The 18547-nt window shown below is 41.4% G+C and overlaps 1 protein-coding gene across 3 annotated transcripts in view; it reads right to left on the reverse strand.

Annotated features, from left to right (window-relative positions):
* The window catches only part of SFSWAP (splicing factor SWAP), a 36357-nt gene extending 32885 nt beyond the window's left edge, over window positions 1-3472 (reverse strand). Inside the window, exons 1-2 of one of the 3 annotated variants that reach the window (XM_036392897.2) lie at window positions 3125-3472; window positions 489-658 (exon numbers count right to left, since the gene is read on the reverse strand). In XM_036392897.2, coding sequence (XP_036248790.1) covers window positions 489-658; window positions 3125-3378 — 424 coding nt within the window. In that variant the 5' untranslated portion in view covers window positions 3379-3472. Of the gene's footprint in view, window positions 1-488; window positions 659-1036 lie in introns of all 3 variants that reach the window. The other 2 variants (XM_036392895.2, XM_036392896.2) reach the window with 2 other exon arrangements.
* Between the last annotated feature and the right edge of the window lie 15075 nt (window positions 3473-18547).

Raw genomic sequence — 18547 nt, forward strand, 5'->3', positions numbered from 1 at the left:
CATGTTCAGAAGCTAATTTATTTAAAAAAAATTAATATTTCTTACTTTAGTTTTTAAATAAGAACTTTTCTCCTGATCATTTTAGCTGTCATTAAAAATGGAACAGAAAAACACAGTATGTACACATGCTGACCATTTATTTCTTCTCGAAGAGACACAGACTGTGGATTAAGACATTCTAATGCAATTATGCATATAAAAGCACAGAATTTCCTTTAAACAACACTAAAAATGAATAAGAATGTGTTTATTTTGGGGGGTCTGAAATCCCAGTCTGCTCTCAGAATCTGGGCAATTTCTCTGTGGATCTACAGTTAAAATATCCTAGGGTCCTCTCACATACGCAAAGACTCCCGCTCTTTGAATCCACTGGGTACTGTCAAGATAACATCAGAAAAAGAGGGTATAAAATTAGGAGTAAATTTGGTTTCATAATAATTTATTTAAACCTGCTTTTTTAAATAACCATGTTATTCCTTGAGCAATACCTTGCCTTGCCTCCTCCTCAAGCAAGTCCGTATGCAAGGCTAAATACCTCTCTTCATCACAGAGGGCTTCTATTCTAGCCTCCTCTTCGGACAATTGATAATCTCTGTTCCAGGTGGAATACTCAGCATCATATTCAGAAAGGTCATGCAGGTGACCACGCCCATCATACCTGCAGGATGAAACAGCTGGTCAATGCAAAGAACTTAGGGCTTGGGTTTATGCGACTACTTAAATACTTACCCAATAAAAATGAAAAAAAAGCAACTTATATGTTAATGCATACTCCCTTTTAGAAGTTACAATTAATTTTGCTAATCATTTGTCACCAACTATCGAAAATTTGTTTAATAGTCTAAATTCCTCTCAAAGAAACTAATAAATTATTACAATTAAAGGCAAAGGTATCCTTTAATAGTTTAAGTGGGATCCACTTCCTTAAGAGCTCTTACCGTACGTGCTTCAACCAACCAATCAATGCCACTTGCAAAATACGTTTTTCTGGAAAGTCAAATAGCTTACATTCACACAAACCCGAGTACATAAATACCTATCCGTAAGAACCAAACGGTCGAAATTTCCTCGCTTCTTTCTGCTAGTCCCGAACTCTCAGGAGAAATCTTCACCATAGAAACTTGCGTCCATTGGAGGTAAAATCATGGCTAGGCTCGGCCCCTAGCCATTTGGCTGAGGAAATAAGTTCTGGGTTATGTGATAGAGAGACACACATACATAGGAACAGTAACATAAACATGCAATTTAAGGAGGTTCACCGCAAAATCGGCAAAGATCAAAGATGCACAGTTCCTTTCTACTAAGAAATCACTTTATTTGCAGGAAAAGCACTGCATTGGGATAATGTTTACGCAGCAGTAAGAGAAACTGATTGGAAAGTAAAGTGACAGTAAGCTTGACTCCGCTGAGGTGTCTTCCCATACACAACTCTTGACTTGTGCCAACTTGCTAGACCAAAAACAAAGAAAGTAAATATTCTTATAGCAAAAAGCAAATGAAACATAGGTCTGGTTAATCAAGCTCTGTCCACAGGCAAACTTGAACTCAAGTCTTCTCATAGCAATGTGTTTTCTCAAAATGGTGAAAATTAAGACTTCCTGCTGCTGGAGATAAAAGGAATCTAAGCTTCCAAAGGAGTTTATAAGATTAGCAATTGCAAGCTGCCTTAACTCACAAATGTACGTTATTTGGTATTTCAGTATGTGTGCACAGACATGCACATACTTAGTGTTTGCTCCCTACAATTTCTGTAACACCTGTGAACAGGGCTCTGCTGCAGAGCACCCCAAAACCCGCCTCTACCTATGAATGAGATCAATCACAGTAATTATTTTAATTATTATTTTTTTATTTTTTAGAAGTGTGCAACACAACACTTCCACTGCTGTGTAAGTGAGAAATGAAACAAAACTACAAATATTTATGGTTGCTTTGTCCTGCCTTCGTGTCTATTTCAATTTAACAAATTTATTTCAATGACAACGATCATTAATGGTGTAAGCACCAAAACAGTGCAAGGGCACATTCTTTTTTCTCCAGTCCTATGGAAGGCAATCAAAAGACCTTCCCCCACTGACATTTTTCCAAAACAAATGTGGCTTTTAAGTCAAAATAAGAAAATCCTGTCTAGCACCAAAGCAGTGATGAAACTGAGGGAACAAATATCTATAGTATGTTATGTGACCCTTTTCAAACCAAAATCCTTCCATCTTTCCCACTGAGGTTTTCAGGGTCAGCCACAACTTGTAATTATTCTTTCAGTGCTCCACTCAAACATAACCAACCTGATCTCTCATCTTCACTTTGTCCAACAAAACACTCAGGTAACCCTTTCTGAATGAGTTTATTTCCAAATCCCACCCTGCAATGCTGAAACAACTCAAGAGACCAGAAGAAACATCAAAGCAGATTCTATTACTCTCTGTGACCACGAACCTGGACCTATGGCAGAACAACCAAGAAGCCAGCCCTGACACAGAATTTCAAGAGCAAGCACCCAAAATCAAATCCATTCTGTCTGATACAGTAAATCATGGCACCAGGAAAAGTAAAGAGACCAAGAACTACTTTTGGGGTGTCCCATCAACAGCCTGCAGCCAGGTTATGTAGGAGAAACAGGAAATCCCCATTTTCTTTAAGATGGATGAACACCTTTGCACTCTCAACACTGCCCCATTCTCACCTACAGAACATACAATGTACCTAATAAATACTCCGACAATCAGGCTCCCTTGTTTTCCAAGTGAAAAAAGAGGATGTTTGTGGTTTGCACTGAAAAGGAACAGATCATTCCCACTCTCCACCCTGCCCAACCTGCCTTCACAAGCGGAGCAGAAAGACCCATCGCACGCTGACTGCCAGGAGGAGAGGGACCTCCCAGCGCTGCGAGAGCGGGAAACCCCAAGTTCCCGCAGACGGGGGGGCCTGCAGCGTTCCCAGAGCACCCTCGGAGCGCTGTGCCGGGAGCAGCTGCCTCCAGCCTCGCCACGGAAGATCCCGACGCACCTGCCAGAGCGAGCCGTCTGCTCAACCCCCGCCCTCACTGCCCACAGCACAAGGGGGGGAACAGAAAGAGGCTATCACAGGAGATCTCGCAGCAGTCTGGGGGTTGTGTTACACCGACCTATCGATCATGATCTTGGGGTCTCCCATCCAAGGAATAAGGTGTCGCCCCTGCTCCTGGTACTGAGCCTTCTCATCATCCCGAAACAGCTTGCAGGCATAGCCGAACACCAGCAGCTCCACACGGCTACTCCCGCCTCCACCTCCACCTCCTCCGGGGGGGCCGGGCACCGTTCCCCCGCCTGACAACAACATTAGGGGCGGCGGGCCTGCTTCTTCTGCAGTCCGTCGAGACCCTCCGAGCCCTCCGTACATCACCGGGGAGCGCAGCGAGGCGGAGGCGGCTCGCAGGAGCACCGACTGTCCGAGCAGCAAGTCCCCGCACGGCCAGGCCCGTGCTAAAGCCCCCGGCCGCAGAGCACCACAGCCGCCATCACCCGAAACAAAATGGCGACACTTCCGGTTCCGCTAGCGGCGCAGGGACGGGCTGGTTTTTGGCGACCGCAGATTCGAGTCAAGTTCCGGCAGCCCGAATGTTAAATCCGAGGATAACGTGACTCCGCCGTACCGGCGAGGACACTACGCGCTTAGTGACAACAGTCGAGGCCCGACGGGGCGGTGGAGCCATGGGCGCGGCCGTGACGAAAGTGCAGCACGGCGGAGGGTGGGGCAGTGCCGCCGGGCGCGCTGAGGGCCTGAGGCGGGCGGCGAGCGGCGGGCTCGGCCGGAGCGGGCTCGAGGAGCTTAAAAACAAAACCGAAACGTATTCTGGTGTCCGCCGCGCCGCTTTGGAACCCCAGGGGAGGTTGAGGGGCTCAAGGCAGTGCAAGGAGCTGCGGCACAAAGCGGGCATCAACCTCAGGCTGCGCCCGTGAAGCTCGAGGGGAAAGCCTCGGAGGCAGGGTGGGAATCACAGAATCTATGCGGTTGGGAAAAGAGCTCTGAGACCACCGAATCCAATGTATGACCGAACGCCACCTTATCAAGCAGACCAGGGCACCGAGTGCCACGTCCAGTCTTTGAAAGGGGAGAGGCAGGACTTGGGGCACTGACTAAAAATATTTTAACAAAGTTTATAAACTAGAGAATTTTTTTACTAAAATTGTGTGAAATTTGGACTGAAATTTTCAAAGTTGTCTACTTTGCGGTTATTACTTTCATACCTCTTCAAGAAGTATGAAGAAACATGTTGTTTTGTATAATAAAATTCTGTAAGGAAGCACATGGTGTTCTGTGGTTCAGAGTGGGAATTATTCCATATCCTTAGTTTCTGAGTGCCCATAACTGCTGGCAGAGCTGGTGGAATGTGTGAAAAACTCTTGGCATCATTGTGCAGAAAGGGTTAAAATATGTAAAATAGCGAGGGAAGAAATGCATGAGCACTGGAAGAGAGGTGGATATTTGTATCCGCATTTAGAAATCCTACCATGTGAACTTATCAGAGGATACCAAGTGTACAGATGAGAACCCACTTGATCATTGTAGAACAATATGATACCAGCTTGAAAACACTTGGAGTCAAACAAAAGAGTAGGAGAAAAACATAAAATGAACAAAACAAACAAAAAGTTTTTGATGGGGACTATAAGAAAGCAATGTGTGGTGATGATTTTGTGACTTCCCTAAGTCCTTTGGTAATGCAAAGGATTCAGCAGGAAGATAGTACAGCACAAAAAGGGCTCTGTGCAGTAGAAGTGGCAGCATTATAAGATAGCTTCAGACCATTTTCCTGGGATATCAGCATTTGAGACAAGGACCTGAACAGTGCATAGGTCAGATAAGGGACAAAAATGGAAGACTTAGTTAAAAGAATGTAATTACAAAAAGATGGAGAGAGTATTTTATCCAGTAAAGTAGTAAGGCATTTTCCAGACAGCTGAGCCATTTCTAGAAGAACAAAAAGCTGACCAGAACACCCAGGAACAATAAAGCACCAGGTGTTGATAATGTTCCCACTGAACTATTATGAATGGAAGGGGATAATGCCTTAAAAATAAATTTGTGTTAATTTGGTAGCTTGAAAACAACATAAAGAAATGGTAAAGGGGAATCATGTGTCAGTTTTTGAGAAAAGGGACAAAACGAAGCTTGAGGGCTGGAGCAGTATCTTTCTGTATATTGCAGCACGTGATGTTCTCAGCTCTCTGTTCACATATTATCATTAGCCTGTCATCAAAAGAGGGATTCAAAAAGGTTTCTGAAATAACAGGACAACTGCGCCACAGTTCTTTTCTGATTATTGTGTACCCGAGGGAAAGAAGAGAAACAAACAGACTGCATACAGATTTTCAATATGTTTAAGCAAGTTGGTCATAATGCATTGTGAATTTGCATTGGAATAAAAAAGCACCCATCCATTCCTTTTTTTCCCAGCATGAGTAAAAAAATTAAACTTTTTTCCTCTTTTTCTACTCTACACCAACACTGAGAAGAAAATGTGGTGCTGATCATAGCACATGGTATGCCTTTTTACTGCATTTAACAGTACAACCAGTTTTAATATCTACGAGTAAGCAAAAAAGTACACTGAGCTTACTATAGACTTGTGAAGTCTTTATATGATAGGATGACCATGTTGTTTCATTCAGACCCTTGATTAATCCCAGCTGTTCTGGCTGCATTGCAGAGAGGGAAAGTGTAATGAGGAAAATTTACACAAACTCTATCCCACTCACTGTATTTATTTTCGTTTTGCTATAGGTAGAGAAACACCTATAGCAAAATGAAGACAAGCTGTTCTTTCCTAGGCTAATAATAGTAATTTTCCTCTATCTTAATGGAAGTGTAGTCATTTAGTATCCGTTTGCAGCTTAGCTAAAAGCGGATAATATTTATTCTCTAGTTCTGAAATTTGAAAAAAAAAGGTGTGCTGTGCTGATTCTGAAAAAAAAGTCCCATTTTTATAATGATAATCAATATAAAGGAATTTTCAGCATACCAGAAGAGTGCATCAAATGTTATGCCAAGCACAGGGGAGATATGTTCTGCTGCTCTGGGCAGCAAGCTAAGGTTTCATTTATACCATTTGGCAAATGGCTTGTCAGCACTCAAACTGAATTAATATATACCTTTTCACTCCTCTTTTCAAAGTAAAGAAGGTCAGAAGTCAGATATTTGGGAAGAGGGAAAAGCATATGGAATTTGAAAACTAATCTGTAAGCTTGGATCTCTAAAGTGCCTCTCAAAATTTCCCTATATTTATCACAATGCAATGCATCCTTTTTAAAATTCACTGTGAATCTGCTCAGTAATTAGGAAAAAAAAAATTTAAACTTCCATATTTGACATTTCCCATCAGAAACAAATACTTAGTTTTGCTTCTGCTTAGCATAGAAACCCTAAGATTATTTCTATTTGTATTCTAGCATGATCGCTTTAATCCCCTGCATTGAAGGGAGGAAAACTTGGCTGTTTTTCCTGAAAAATTGGAAGCTGTGTACAGTAGCTGCCAACTCTTACAGATTTTTGTCCCTCTTAAACCATCTTGTTACAGAAACATGGCTGAAATTTATCATTACTTTATGGAGGACTGCTTACAGAAGAAGTGAGTTATTTCTTCATTTTGGCCTTGGTCAAAGAGGCAAAAATTGTATACTAAACTCCACCATTTAAAACTATTCAACCTATTGTCATATTTTGATAACTTTCCTTGCTACATCTAAATTGTTCCACTCAGCTGCTTTGCCAAAAGCCAAGGTCTGCAAAGTGTTTTGTCAGCTTTAATAGAAGAAGAAGACTCCAGATACATTTTGGTTTTCATCTCAGAAGAAAGGCAAAAGCCATAGCCAAAATGAAACATTAGGGTTCCTCCCCCAGCCATTCTTTGTTTCCTACATGAAAGTTTTTCAGGTTTAATAACAGACAGTTTCTGTGCAATGAAGGGTAACACTGTAGCCTTGCGTATAAAGAAATTACTTCTAGCAGAGGTTTCTCTGTACCACGCAATAGGTTACTGCTTAGATTTCTTTTCAGCTGTTAAAAAAACAAAACTCTAAAGCAGAAGCCATTTGCCTTTCTAAAATTTGTTGGTAACTTTTACTCCAGGAGTAGGAAACCATTAAAGAAGCACTTTTTCTGTGTCACAAGGTTAAGTATTAAGAGCTTGCCATTGTTTTTCTGCTTTGGTGGAGTTTTGAGCAGCCTGTTTGATTTCTGGACTAGGTAGGTTCTTTATGCCCTCTTCACCAGACCTTAGACACCTAGAAATGTCCAAAACCGTTTTCAGAGGTGGAGAAAGCTGCTGACTTAGAGGGTTAATTTAGCTTGCCTTGACTATTGGCTGATCATTGATGCTTAAAGGGTCAAAAAAAACCATTGGTTTGATCCAACATCCCCCTGCTTGGAGCATGCAGCTCTTGGGATTGCATCAAGAGTTAAATAAAACAACCAACCAAACAAAAACTTCCCAAAATGACATCCTTCCCCCAAACAAACAAAAAACAACCCAAGAAATGCACAGAAAATACCAGGAAATTAACTTAATTTGCATAATTGTATTGTTCATTTAAAAGATCCTGTGTCTCTCTGCAGAGCTCTGTTAGCTATTCGGGTAGGTCCCATATAAACATGTGTCCCTATGAGTAATCACTTCACTGATTTTTTTTCCATTAAATGTATATTTAAGGACAGAATCAACTGTGTTTTCAAACAAATTAGCATTTGTATAGTGAAAGTTTTCATGATTATGCTTCAATGTATACATTTGTAGAGTCAAATTTCAGCTTAAATTTTTTAAAACACCAGATAAAAGTTCCCAACTAGGAAGAAGTAGCTTATTAGCCTGACATGGCCTCTTTTGAGTTTGGATGAATAGAACTGGATTTCATCCTTAACATATTATTTTAGTAATGTCCTGTAATTAAATGCTTCTTCATGTTTGAGCAATAAAAAAGCCTTTACTAAAAAGGCAGAACCTCTCTCCTGACAACGTAATGTAAAAAGCTTCTGTTGTTGAGAAGCAGTTCCTTTTAAAAGTAATTTGTGAGAATTATTCTTCCTTGTCTCTCTGAAAGCCTTTTTTTTACTGTCAGCTGGCAATGGGAGTGGTGGTCATTATGCACAAACCCACAATACAGAGCTTTTGGACAGAAGTGGGAGGAGTGGCCAATACCCCCTCAGTGCTGGGCAGCCCTTTAGATGGATCTCAACAGGTCAGAGTGATGGGCAGAGAGGAACGGTCTGGAATTCTACAATGGCAGATGCACGGTCCTGCATCTGGGGAGGAACAAGCCCAGGCACCAGCACAGGCTGGGGATGGCCTGCTGGAGAGCAGCTCTGCAGAGCAGGACCTGGGGGTGCTGGTCCCTTCCAACGGGATCCAGTCTGTGACCAGGGGTTCCTATGTTCCACACTGGAGCTGATGCTTACAGCCTGGGACCTGACCTCACGCAAATGCTGGTGTTCAGCACTTACCACATTGCTGAAAGTGGCCCTGTCTGTCCAGTGGTCTGCAGTAATCTACCCCCTTCTCTCCATGGGAATCTGTAGGACAAAATATCTCTCTTCAAAATACTTTTAATGTTCTCTTACCCTGGATGTTTGTCACTGAAAAAGAGTGAAATGATCAGTGGTTATTTTGCAACTACTCTGTCTCTGGATGGCTTTAAACATACAAAATTTCCCTGAAATTTCCAGCAGTGTCTGCCAGAGGGGATTACAATCACAAGACACCTGCTGCAGGGTTGCTGTGAATGCTGCTAGGCATCAGTTGGAAACTTGTTGTTTGAGGGAATTAAAGCAAAACAAAAACATATTTGCCTAATCCCAGTTTGGATCAGGAGTATAGTTTGGAAATGTGAACAGCCAAGATTGCAAGCGTAATATGAAATGGGCTGAGCTTTTTGATTTTTAGTGTATGTACTTACTAAAAATATTGAAAGAGGTTTCAATTGCAATGAAGTAGTGTTTTCATGGAAAAAGAAGCATTGTGTCCTAAATAGTATTTTTGTAAGGATCAGCAGATGGAAACTGAAGCAAGACATATGCTAGTTCAGAAAGATTGAACATACATAACAACTGCTGCAATAAATCTATATTTCTATGCCCTGAAATGCCTTTGAGCTAAGCTTAAGTATCTTTTTGGAAGATTAACTTCGGCAAATTATGTGTTAAGCTTTAGTCAAATGTAAATAATTGCACTAAGTCAGTGATACTTACCCATTAAGCCATTTGATTAGACCTTCTGTGTAGCTGGCTCCAGAAGGAGTGTGTCTGCCTCCAAGAGGGCCAGAGAGGTGTTAGGCAGCTGCACGATTCTGAATGGAAAGCATGTTTCTTATTAGATTTTAGTAAAGTATGAGTGGAAGCTCTGATGGGCCCCAAGACAATATTATGTGTATGGAAGTAGCTAATCAATGAAAATTTTGGGGAGGCTGAGCAATGTACATATTGCATGCCATGCAGAAATAGTGTGAGCACAGCTACCAGGCTAATAACCTGCTGTGAAAACAACTTGAAGATGATGGAAACATTGCAGCTTCACATTTGTGTAAACTAATGCAGTCTCCAAAACAGGATGCTTCCCCATCAGCCATTAATGGTGAAGAGGAATCGTACTGTTCCAGAGACTCCTTTTCCCTTTACAAGTGTCAGCAATTGAATGGCAGGCATTCAGAAGACACAGAAGGAATTTTTATGGGTTTATGTGTGATCCAGAGCATTTGTTCAACTGTTAACTTCTGCTGGTGTTGTGTTCAGGCTGACTCCGAGTATATAGATGACTCACCTTTGAAATAGGGCATAACCTCTGCTGCCTCCTCAGAACCCTTGATTTGACTTTCATGTGCATGGATCCAAACACATTAAATATATCACTGAACACCATTCGCTGATGATTTATTGGGCTGTGTTCTCAAAGCTGTACTCAAGAAGCCAACAGCGTAAATGTAATAAAGGATCTTAAGGTGTCCACTGGGGCAATCCAAATGCTTCCATACTCACACAGAGCATATAAGGCACTGTGCCAACACCCATGGTTTCATTTTTATAAAAATGTGTTTTTGTGCTCTGAGCTACTCTTTATTGTCTTCAGTGGTGATAGCACAGGGAAAGGATGGCACATTTCCTATGAATTGGCACGTGGTCCTGGCTTTCTGTTGAGAGAAATATTGTTTATTAGAGGAACAGTTGGCCACACTTACTGGCAACTTTTCTCATCTATTTAAGTGACACATAGAAGCAGCCTTACTGCATGAACACATACATCTGTGCTTGTGTGCTGTTTCGTTCTTCATGTAGGAATAATGTATCATTTGAATCACTTAAGAATGTGTTGTGGCCATCTACAACCCCCAAATTTCCCAATAGTTGAAGCATATAATTTCTTTTAAGGTTTGTTTCATTTATACTGCACAACTTGTGGAAATTAGGCCCTTGTTAAAATGTACTGATGATTTCTACCAAGAAATGTGATTGTGCCATGAAAATTCAAGGCAAATGTACTATTTTGGATAACTCCTACCTTCTTTGTAGGAAAAGAAGAAAATGGGCAGGGTGTAACAAGGACAAGGGGGACTTTTGTTGTCTTCCTTGGTCAGATGATTATGTTCAGTAGTGCATGAAGTATGTAGTAAAACTAGAGAGGAGCTACAGATTTTAAGGCCTAGTCTAGTCTTTTGCGCCCAGGCATAAATTTTTAAGCTACTTAAAGCTAGCTGTCCCTCTGTGAAGTCCACATAAAAGTTTTATTCTAGGAAGATTTTGAGCTACATTGATTACTACTAAATTTAAGAATATGTCAAACACTGAATTTGCTGAAGAAAAAGCACAGAAATTAATGTAATTAATTCTGCACCCAGTGCTCCCTGATGAAGTAGGTGAATTAAAATTTAGATGCAAGGCTCAAAAAAGTTCCAGTGTGTCAAAATAAATGTAACTGTGAGCTGAAGGTGAGTGATAGAACTTGGCTTCTGGTCAAGATTGAATTATACAAAAATACAAAAAATATTTTGTGATCATTTTGTCTTGATCCTTTTTTTTTCAGTGAAAAGCTAATGTCACACAAAAAGGGAAGATTTCTTGACACGTAGTATTTAATTTGTGTGTCAGCACTGAGGTATCAAATTATCTATTTGCTGTACTGCCTCAGCTAAAACAAGAACACAAAACCAGCTCTTGACTGCAGCAAGTGTAGTGTCATAAGAAAAAAAAAGAGCACAGAATTTTGCATCAAACCAGAATAACATTTTGCTTAAATGAGATAAAAAATAAGAAGGAAGCTTATTATTCTACCAGCAAGCAGCTTCTGTGATTGTTAATTGGGGAAAGAAATGAGAAGCTGTCAGTTCATTTTGGCACTTTGTTTCTAATGCACCAGCAGAGGAGCAGACACACCAGAGCTTGTGAGAGGTTTTTCATTTGAACTTCAAAGAGCAGGGGAGTTCTCCACTGAGGTAATGCTGCTTCTAATAACAGGTGTGAACAATACAAATCTATTGAGAACCTGCTTATTTCCTTTTTTAATTATCTAGTTTTAGGATAACAAAACAAATAAGTGTAAAAGCTAATCTACTCACTCTAGGCTCCTTCATTCTTGCCACACACACATGTGGCATTACTGTGAGCTTACTTAAAATGAAGCACACGTCAGTGACTTGTAGGACTGTGTTTACAGGGCTCTTCTGATGAACAAAGTAACAACCTCTGTAGCCACAAATGCAAGCACCGATACCCACTTCCATTAGTCTGTACTGCTGAGGAGCTCTATAGAGGCTTACATGGCCAATAAAAGGATAGCCTGACCTGTGACCAAATCACAGGACTGGAGGTCAAAATCGGGTACTGTCACCCACCTGTGCCATCGCTGCTGTTTGTCACTGTGCCATCACTGCTGTTTGTCACTGTGCCTTGCTGTGCCTGTGCTGTGCCATCACTGCTCTTTGTCACTGTGCCTTGCTGTGCCATTACTGCTGTTTGTCACTGTGCCTTGCTGTGCCTGTGCTGTGCCATCACTGCTCTTTGTCACTGTGCCTTGCTGTGCCATTACTGCTGTTTGTCACTGTGCCTTGCTGTGCCTGTGCTGTGCCATCACTGCTGTTTGTCACTGTGCCTTGCTGTGCCTGTGCTGTGCCATTGCTGCTGTTTGTCACTGTGCCTTGCTGTGCCATCACTGCTGTTTGTCACTGTGCCTTGCTGTGCCTGTGCTGTGCCATCACTGCTCTTTGTCACTGTGCCTGTGCTGTGCCATTACTGCTGTTTGTCACTGTGCCTTGCTGTGCCTGTGCTGTGCCATCACTGCTCTTTGTCACTGTGCCTTGCTGTGCCATTGCTGCTCTTTGTCACTGTGCCTTGCTGTGCCTGTGCTGTGCCATCACTGCTCTTTGTCACTGTGCCATCACTGCTGTTTGTCACTGTGCCTTGCTGTGCCTGTGCTGTGCCATCGCTGCTGTTTGTCACTGTGCCATCGCTGCTCTTTGTCACTGTGCCTTGCTGTGCCTGTGCTGTGCCATCACTGCTGTTTGTCACTGTGCCTTGCTGTGCCTGTGCTGTGTCATCACTGCTCTTTGTCACTGTGCCTGTGCTGTGCCATTACTGCTGTTTGTCACTGTGCCTTGCTGTGCCTGTGCTGTGCCATCGCTGCTGTTTGTCACTGTGCCTTGCTGTGCCTGTGCTGTGTCATCACTGCTCTTTGTCACTGTGCCTGTGCTGTGCCATTACTGCTGTTTGTCACTGTGCCTTGCTGTGCCTGTGCTGTGCCATCACTGCTGTTTGTCACTGTGCCTTGCTGTGCCTGTGCTGTGTCATCACTGCTCTTTGTCACTGTGCCTGTGCTGTGCCATTACTGCTGTTTGTCACTGTGCCTTGCTGTGCCTGTGCTGTGCCATCGCTGCTGTTTGTCACTGTGCCATCGCTGCTCTTTGTCACTGTGCCTTGCTGTGCCTGTGCTGTGCCATCGCTGCTGTTTGTCACTGTGCCTGTGCTGTGCCATCACTGCTCTTTGTCACTGTGCCTTGCTGTGCCTGTGCTGTGCCATCACTGCTGTTTGTCACTGTGCCATCACTGCTGTTTGTCACTGTGCCTTGCTGTGCCTGTGCTGTGCCATCACTGCTCTTTGTCACTGTGCCATCACTGCTCTTTGTCACTGTGCCTTGTCTGCCAATCGGTGCAGCGGCTTCTGGAGGCGTCCATGGCTGAACAAGACTGGCTCCACAGGCTTGCTTGCAGAACCTCTGGCTTTGTAGAGTTTCAGCAGAGCCTGAAATGCTTGAGCTATGGGAAACAGCATTGAATGAGGCAATTAGTGTGAGTCTGCATCAGCCACACACAACTCCTTGGAAACAGGAGCTTGAGAGCCTTTGCTGGCTGGTGGAACCTTTTCAGAGGGAGAAGCTGTTACTGGACATTGAATTGCTTACTAGCTATGGGTTTTTTCTTTAAAATGATGTTTTATTTGTGCCTCTTGTACAATCTTCCAGCCAGATGAATTATGATCATGTCAAAGTCTCAATCATAAGCATTATAGAAGTAGAGGACTAGCAGAAATTTGCATAATTGCTTTATGCAGTGGATCAGGAAAAGATTTCATTATTTTAAGTACCAGGTGAGGTACAGAATTTTATGCTTAGAGAAAAGCTTTTGCAATAGGTATAATCTCCTTCTGTGTATACATTATACATTCATCCAACACTGACATTTCTTATGCATGAATTGCCTGAAAATATGCTGATTATAGCAGTATGTTTGCCTGCAACAAAGTATTGTTCTATGCCTGTGGATTACATATTAAACAACTTTAATTAGAGAAGATGGATTAATCTGGAAACTCATGCCAATTTACACCACAACATGGGTGACACAGTGTTTACATGGTATGGTGCAGCTGTGACCCTCCTCCACAATTCTAGTCTCTCTCTCGCTACTTTTACACCTCCAGCCTGATTATTGTGTTTGCAATTCTACAACAGGGTCAGAAGTCAGTGATAGTTCATGCCAGCATGTTGGAGTAGTTTGAAGCTGAGTTGTAAATAGTAGGAACAAAACTCTGATTTCATTAAAGTTGATGGCAAAATTCACACTGAATTGAAAGTGGGACCTGAATTCCAATTCCAAGTAGGAAATAAGTTGTCCTAAGTGAGCATATTATAAGCACCTCTGGATAACTCAAATGGCATAGGATTTCAATCAAAATACCTTTTTAATATCGCACAAAAATTATTTGAGTAATATACTTTCTAAATAGTATCAGTTGATGACCTCTCTTTCAGAAGTGTATTGGTTGTTTTTTGACTTGGAGTGTATATTAGGATAACCTTGATGTGATAACAATCCAATCACAATCCCTTCCAAATAAACAGCTTGAAAATACAAAGTGTAGTTAATTGCATTAAGGGTAACCACATGGGAAAAAATTATCATTCCTTGTAATGAAGCTATCGGTGACATCATATGGAGGGTCCATACTGCAAATTAATGCAAGTTTTTCCTGTCAGCATTCAGAAAACAAGAATGTTAAAATCTGGCAGTGAAATCTTAAAATCTAGACAGAAATTAATTAAATTTTCAAACTATTAATTTTGCTGTCTTATAGTAACTCAATTTAGCTAGATTTGTACCAAGCCTATCACTAACTGCAGAGGAGAGAGCTACTGAACAGGCACACAGTGTTACAGACTAACACAAATAGGAACAAACCTGAAATTTCATTAAGGCACTTGAACTTCACAGTTCCCCACTTCTTTGCTGCAGCATTTGTAACTGAATTCCTGTGAACAAAATATACAGACAAGTTCCAGTTGTTGCTGTATTAATGCCAAGAGGAGAGGTGGGGATATGTTCTCACTCTATACACTGACAGCTACACAAACTTACAAACGAGTAGAACAGACTTGGAAAAGCACTGCCCTCATCACTGCTAGGAGGTTAATCTTTCACATGCTCTGTACCAGCCTGCTTTCTTCCTGAGGATTTGCAAAACGCTTTGTGCACTTTAAGAATATGGTGGTGATGACTTTGATATCAAACTGCTCTCACCTGTCAAGCAAACCATGACAGCTGCTTAGCTACTATTAGCAGTACTATAAAAGTGCTATGTAGCAGCCAACACAGCTTCTTATACTCAAAGGAAAAGTGGGCAGATAAATAGCAGATAATTCTTAATTAGAAATTTAAGATCTTGTTAGAATGCAGTTGTATATTATGATGAACTTAAGTGTATGAGCTGTAGCATACAACTATTTAAATCTTTTCATGGAGTACTTGGCTTGATAGATCTACTATTTATTAAAGTAATATAAGATCTTCAATGGGCATCTCAAATATCCCATTCAATGGGAAACAGCATCATTAGCACAACATGCAGAAACATGCAGATAACCAGTGAGTTAACAGCTCCAGAAAGTTTTATTGTTTAGACCCTTAGATTCATATTGTGTTCAATAGCAGATGAAATGGAAGGAGAGGCACTAAAACTGAGTATAGCAGCTCAGCATGGATTAACTTGGATCAAGAAGCGTACAACCCTTCAGCCCACATCAGTTATGATTTTGGGTTTCTTTCTCTGGGATATAAGAAACTATTTTGTCTCCAAAACTACTATACTAAGTTTCCCTAAACCCTCTGATTCCTGCTCCTTTTATATTTGTGAATACAACTCTCTCATAATGCTGGAACTATGCAGCTGAGGAGCCCTTAGTAAATGCCAAGCATCTTTGTTTCAGCTGCCTTGGAGAGGACATCAGACAAGAATATGGTCTGGTGGTAACACCACCAATGCTCAGTCCCTGTCCTGTGAGCATTAAAGTCTTCCTTCCTTTCCTCTTCCCCCCTCAAGGCCATGGAGGGAAATCACATTCCTGTTTCTGTCATGTCCTAGGCAGCTTGCAGAGCTTGGGATGGACCCAGATTTCCTAATGCCAAGCGTGGTATTCTCCCTGCTGTGCTGTGTTTTGCACAGGATGTGGGCGGAACAGGCCCTTGGTTTACTCCAGGCAGTTGTTGCCTCTGCAGTCAACTCAGGGAGTGGAACACGCTTGCTGAATTTGCATATATGCTTTTTTCAGTCTTCTGTAGATACGTCTGTGTAATGAAAACTCAATAAAATTTTAATGGTGAAAAAAACCCCCAGACAGCAAACCAACCCTTTCATCATTATCTCATTGCAGGCAGGTCACGCCAAGGTGCCACTAGTCCAGAATCTAAACAGCATCTAACCAGCAGAAGTCATTCTTCAAACATGAATCCCAGAATGAGCCACTGCATTATGTAACATTTATGAATTATTCATTAGCTCTGGTTTAGCATTCGTCCTGCCGCTTAAGCTAAAGCCAGCCCTGTATTTGCAGGTAAAAATAACAGTTTCCATTACAGTGGATAATAATGCAAATAGTTACTTTATCCTTAGCTGGCAATATTGTTACCATGATAAAGTTGCATACAGATAGAAGTTGTATCACTTCATACTTTGAAGTCCTCTGACACCCAATATCCATTCTTGTAAAGTTATTTTACGTGTGTACATGTATGTATGTTTTAATATGTATACACAGCAGAAACTCTACCTTTGGACTGTGAGTAATACCAGAGAGGCAATCTAAAAGGGCTGTGCAAATAAGTATATATTCAAGTTGTCAGTATCCCATTATACTTTGGGCTGTGTGCTAAGCAATCCTTCATGTCTGCTTCTCTTTCTTTCTCCATTCATTTTTCAGCATGACTTTTCCTTGTGCAGTACACACAATGCATTCAGCATCTCCTTTTTTCAGCTGCAAATGTTACAAATTATATTCTTTGACTTTTCCCTTTGTTTGTGCACAGCAGTTGAATACATTGATTCACAAGGATAATAACCTGCAGTGGTTGGCTCTGTCTGGAGTACCGACTGTATAAATCAATATAATGACTGGTGATATTAATTATTTCAGCAAATTTTCGAGCCCAGTGTTGCAGCTTTCATTCAATTACGTATTATTTAGTACTCCATAGTTATGTAAGACAGCAGGAACATGGGTTATGTAACCTAAAGGACAAGTTCTTTTTACTTTCAAAGTAATTATAGCATTCTTCCTGCAGTGAAAGGGTCAAATCTTCCTCCCCAGGCCCATTCAGCTGACTAATGAAGGCATGAAAAATTGGGCTGCAGTTGGATGGCAGCTCTCTGAATGTTGGTCCACTGACCTCAACAGAGATTTTCCAATTTTGGTGTGTTTCATCAGCCTATGGGCAAAGGACAATAAAATTAACTCTCTGCAGTTTGCCAATCTCTCCTATTTTTGGAGGACGCAGCCTCCTTTTTATCCCAATTTCCCAGCTGCATTTCCTTTCTCTCTTTCCCCATTTCTGAGGTACTTGAGAGGTTCAGACTCTCTGATATGCCTGATACTAAAGATTCTCTTCTACTGTATAACACTCTCTTTTAATTTTTAATTTTTATGGAATTTAGGGGTTTTTTTTCCTCATTGTTTCTTTCATCTCTCAATGTCTGTGCGCCGGCAATTTATATACAGACACGAACGGGACAGGGCTACTGTGACGAGCGTCTTGAGCTATTTATTTTTCAGCATCAGTCTCATTACATGGTTATGGCAATGGAGCGATGCTAACAGCTCGCTGTTCAGGCAGCAGGCCAAAGAAACTTAATGTTACAACATACAGTATAGCTGTCTTAGCCAATTCCATAGAGCAAAAGCATTCTGACAGTAGTTCTATCCAATCATCTTAAACACACGTAGCTTTGGTTAAAACAATGGCTGCTTATTCTCGAATACAATGCTTGTTTATAAGAGACAACACATAGAGCGCTATTCATAAACTTAACTTCTTAGTGTCTACTAGATAAACTTTTTGCAACTTAGGAAGCCAAACTACACAGCTCTATTGTTCTATTTCTCATGTCTTCTCTACAGCTTAGATATTTTTTCTGCTGTTTTAGCACTGTTGACAACTCCGCTGCATCTGAGGCCTGTCTTTTTACCACCTTCCTAAAACCCTCTGATTTTATAGATTCCCACAATGTCTAATTTCATTTATCAGCAAACTTAAAGTTTATTTGTAAAAGTAAATATCTTTTTTTCATTCATCAATCAGTGGAATCTTTCTCATTGTTTCTTTTATCTTCCAGAGCTAGTTTTATCTACCAGCAGACCCAGAGCTTGTTTGTAAATACAAATCTGCTATTCCTCTCACACCTCACCCAGCAAGGGATCTGCTTCTGTAGGTGAACAACAGCTAAGGAAACACATTACTGGAAAGCCCCCAGATTATTTGGTTTTCTGATTGATTACGTGTTAATTGACTGATTAACCTGCCAGGCCAAGTTCAGGAGCAGAAAACTGCACAGGGATAAGGCAAAATGGAAGTATCATATTTCACATCTGAACTTGTGACCAAGTTGAGAGGCTCCTCTCAATTCTCAGAGTCATGAAAAGAGATTTAAAATAAGGCCCCCTCACATACTGCACTTTAATCCAAACAGGTTGCAGTTCAAGCTGAGTCCTCCATACACTGGGAGCAGCTGTGTGTGGATCTGTGAATATAAGCTTCTCATTATTCC

Source organism: Molothrus ater, chromosome 18 (assembly GCF_012460135.2).
Source record: "Molothrus ater isolate BHLD 08-10-18 breed brown headed cowbird chromosome 18, BPBGC_Mater_1.1, whole genome shotgun sequence".
Lineage (NCBI taxonomy): Eukaryota > Metazoa > Chordata > Aves > Passeriformes > Icteridae > Molothrus > Molothrus ater.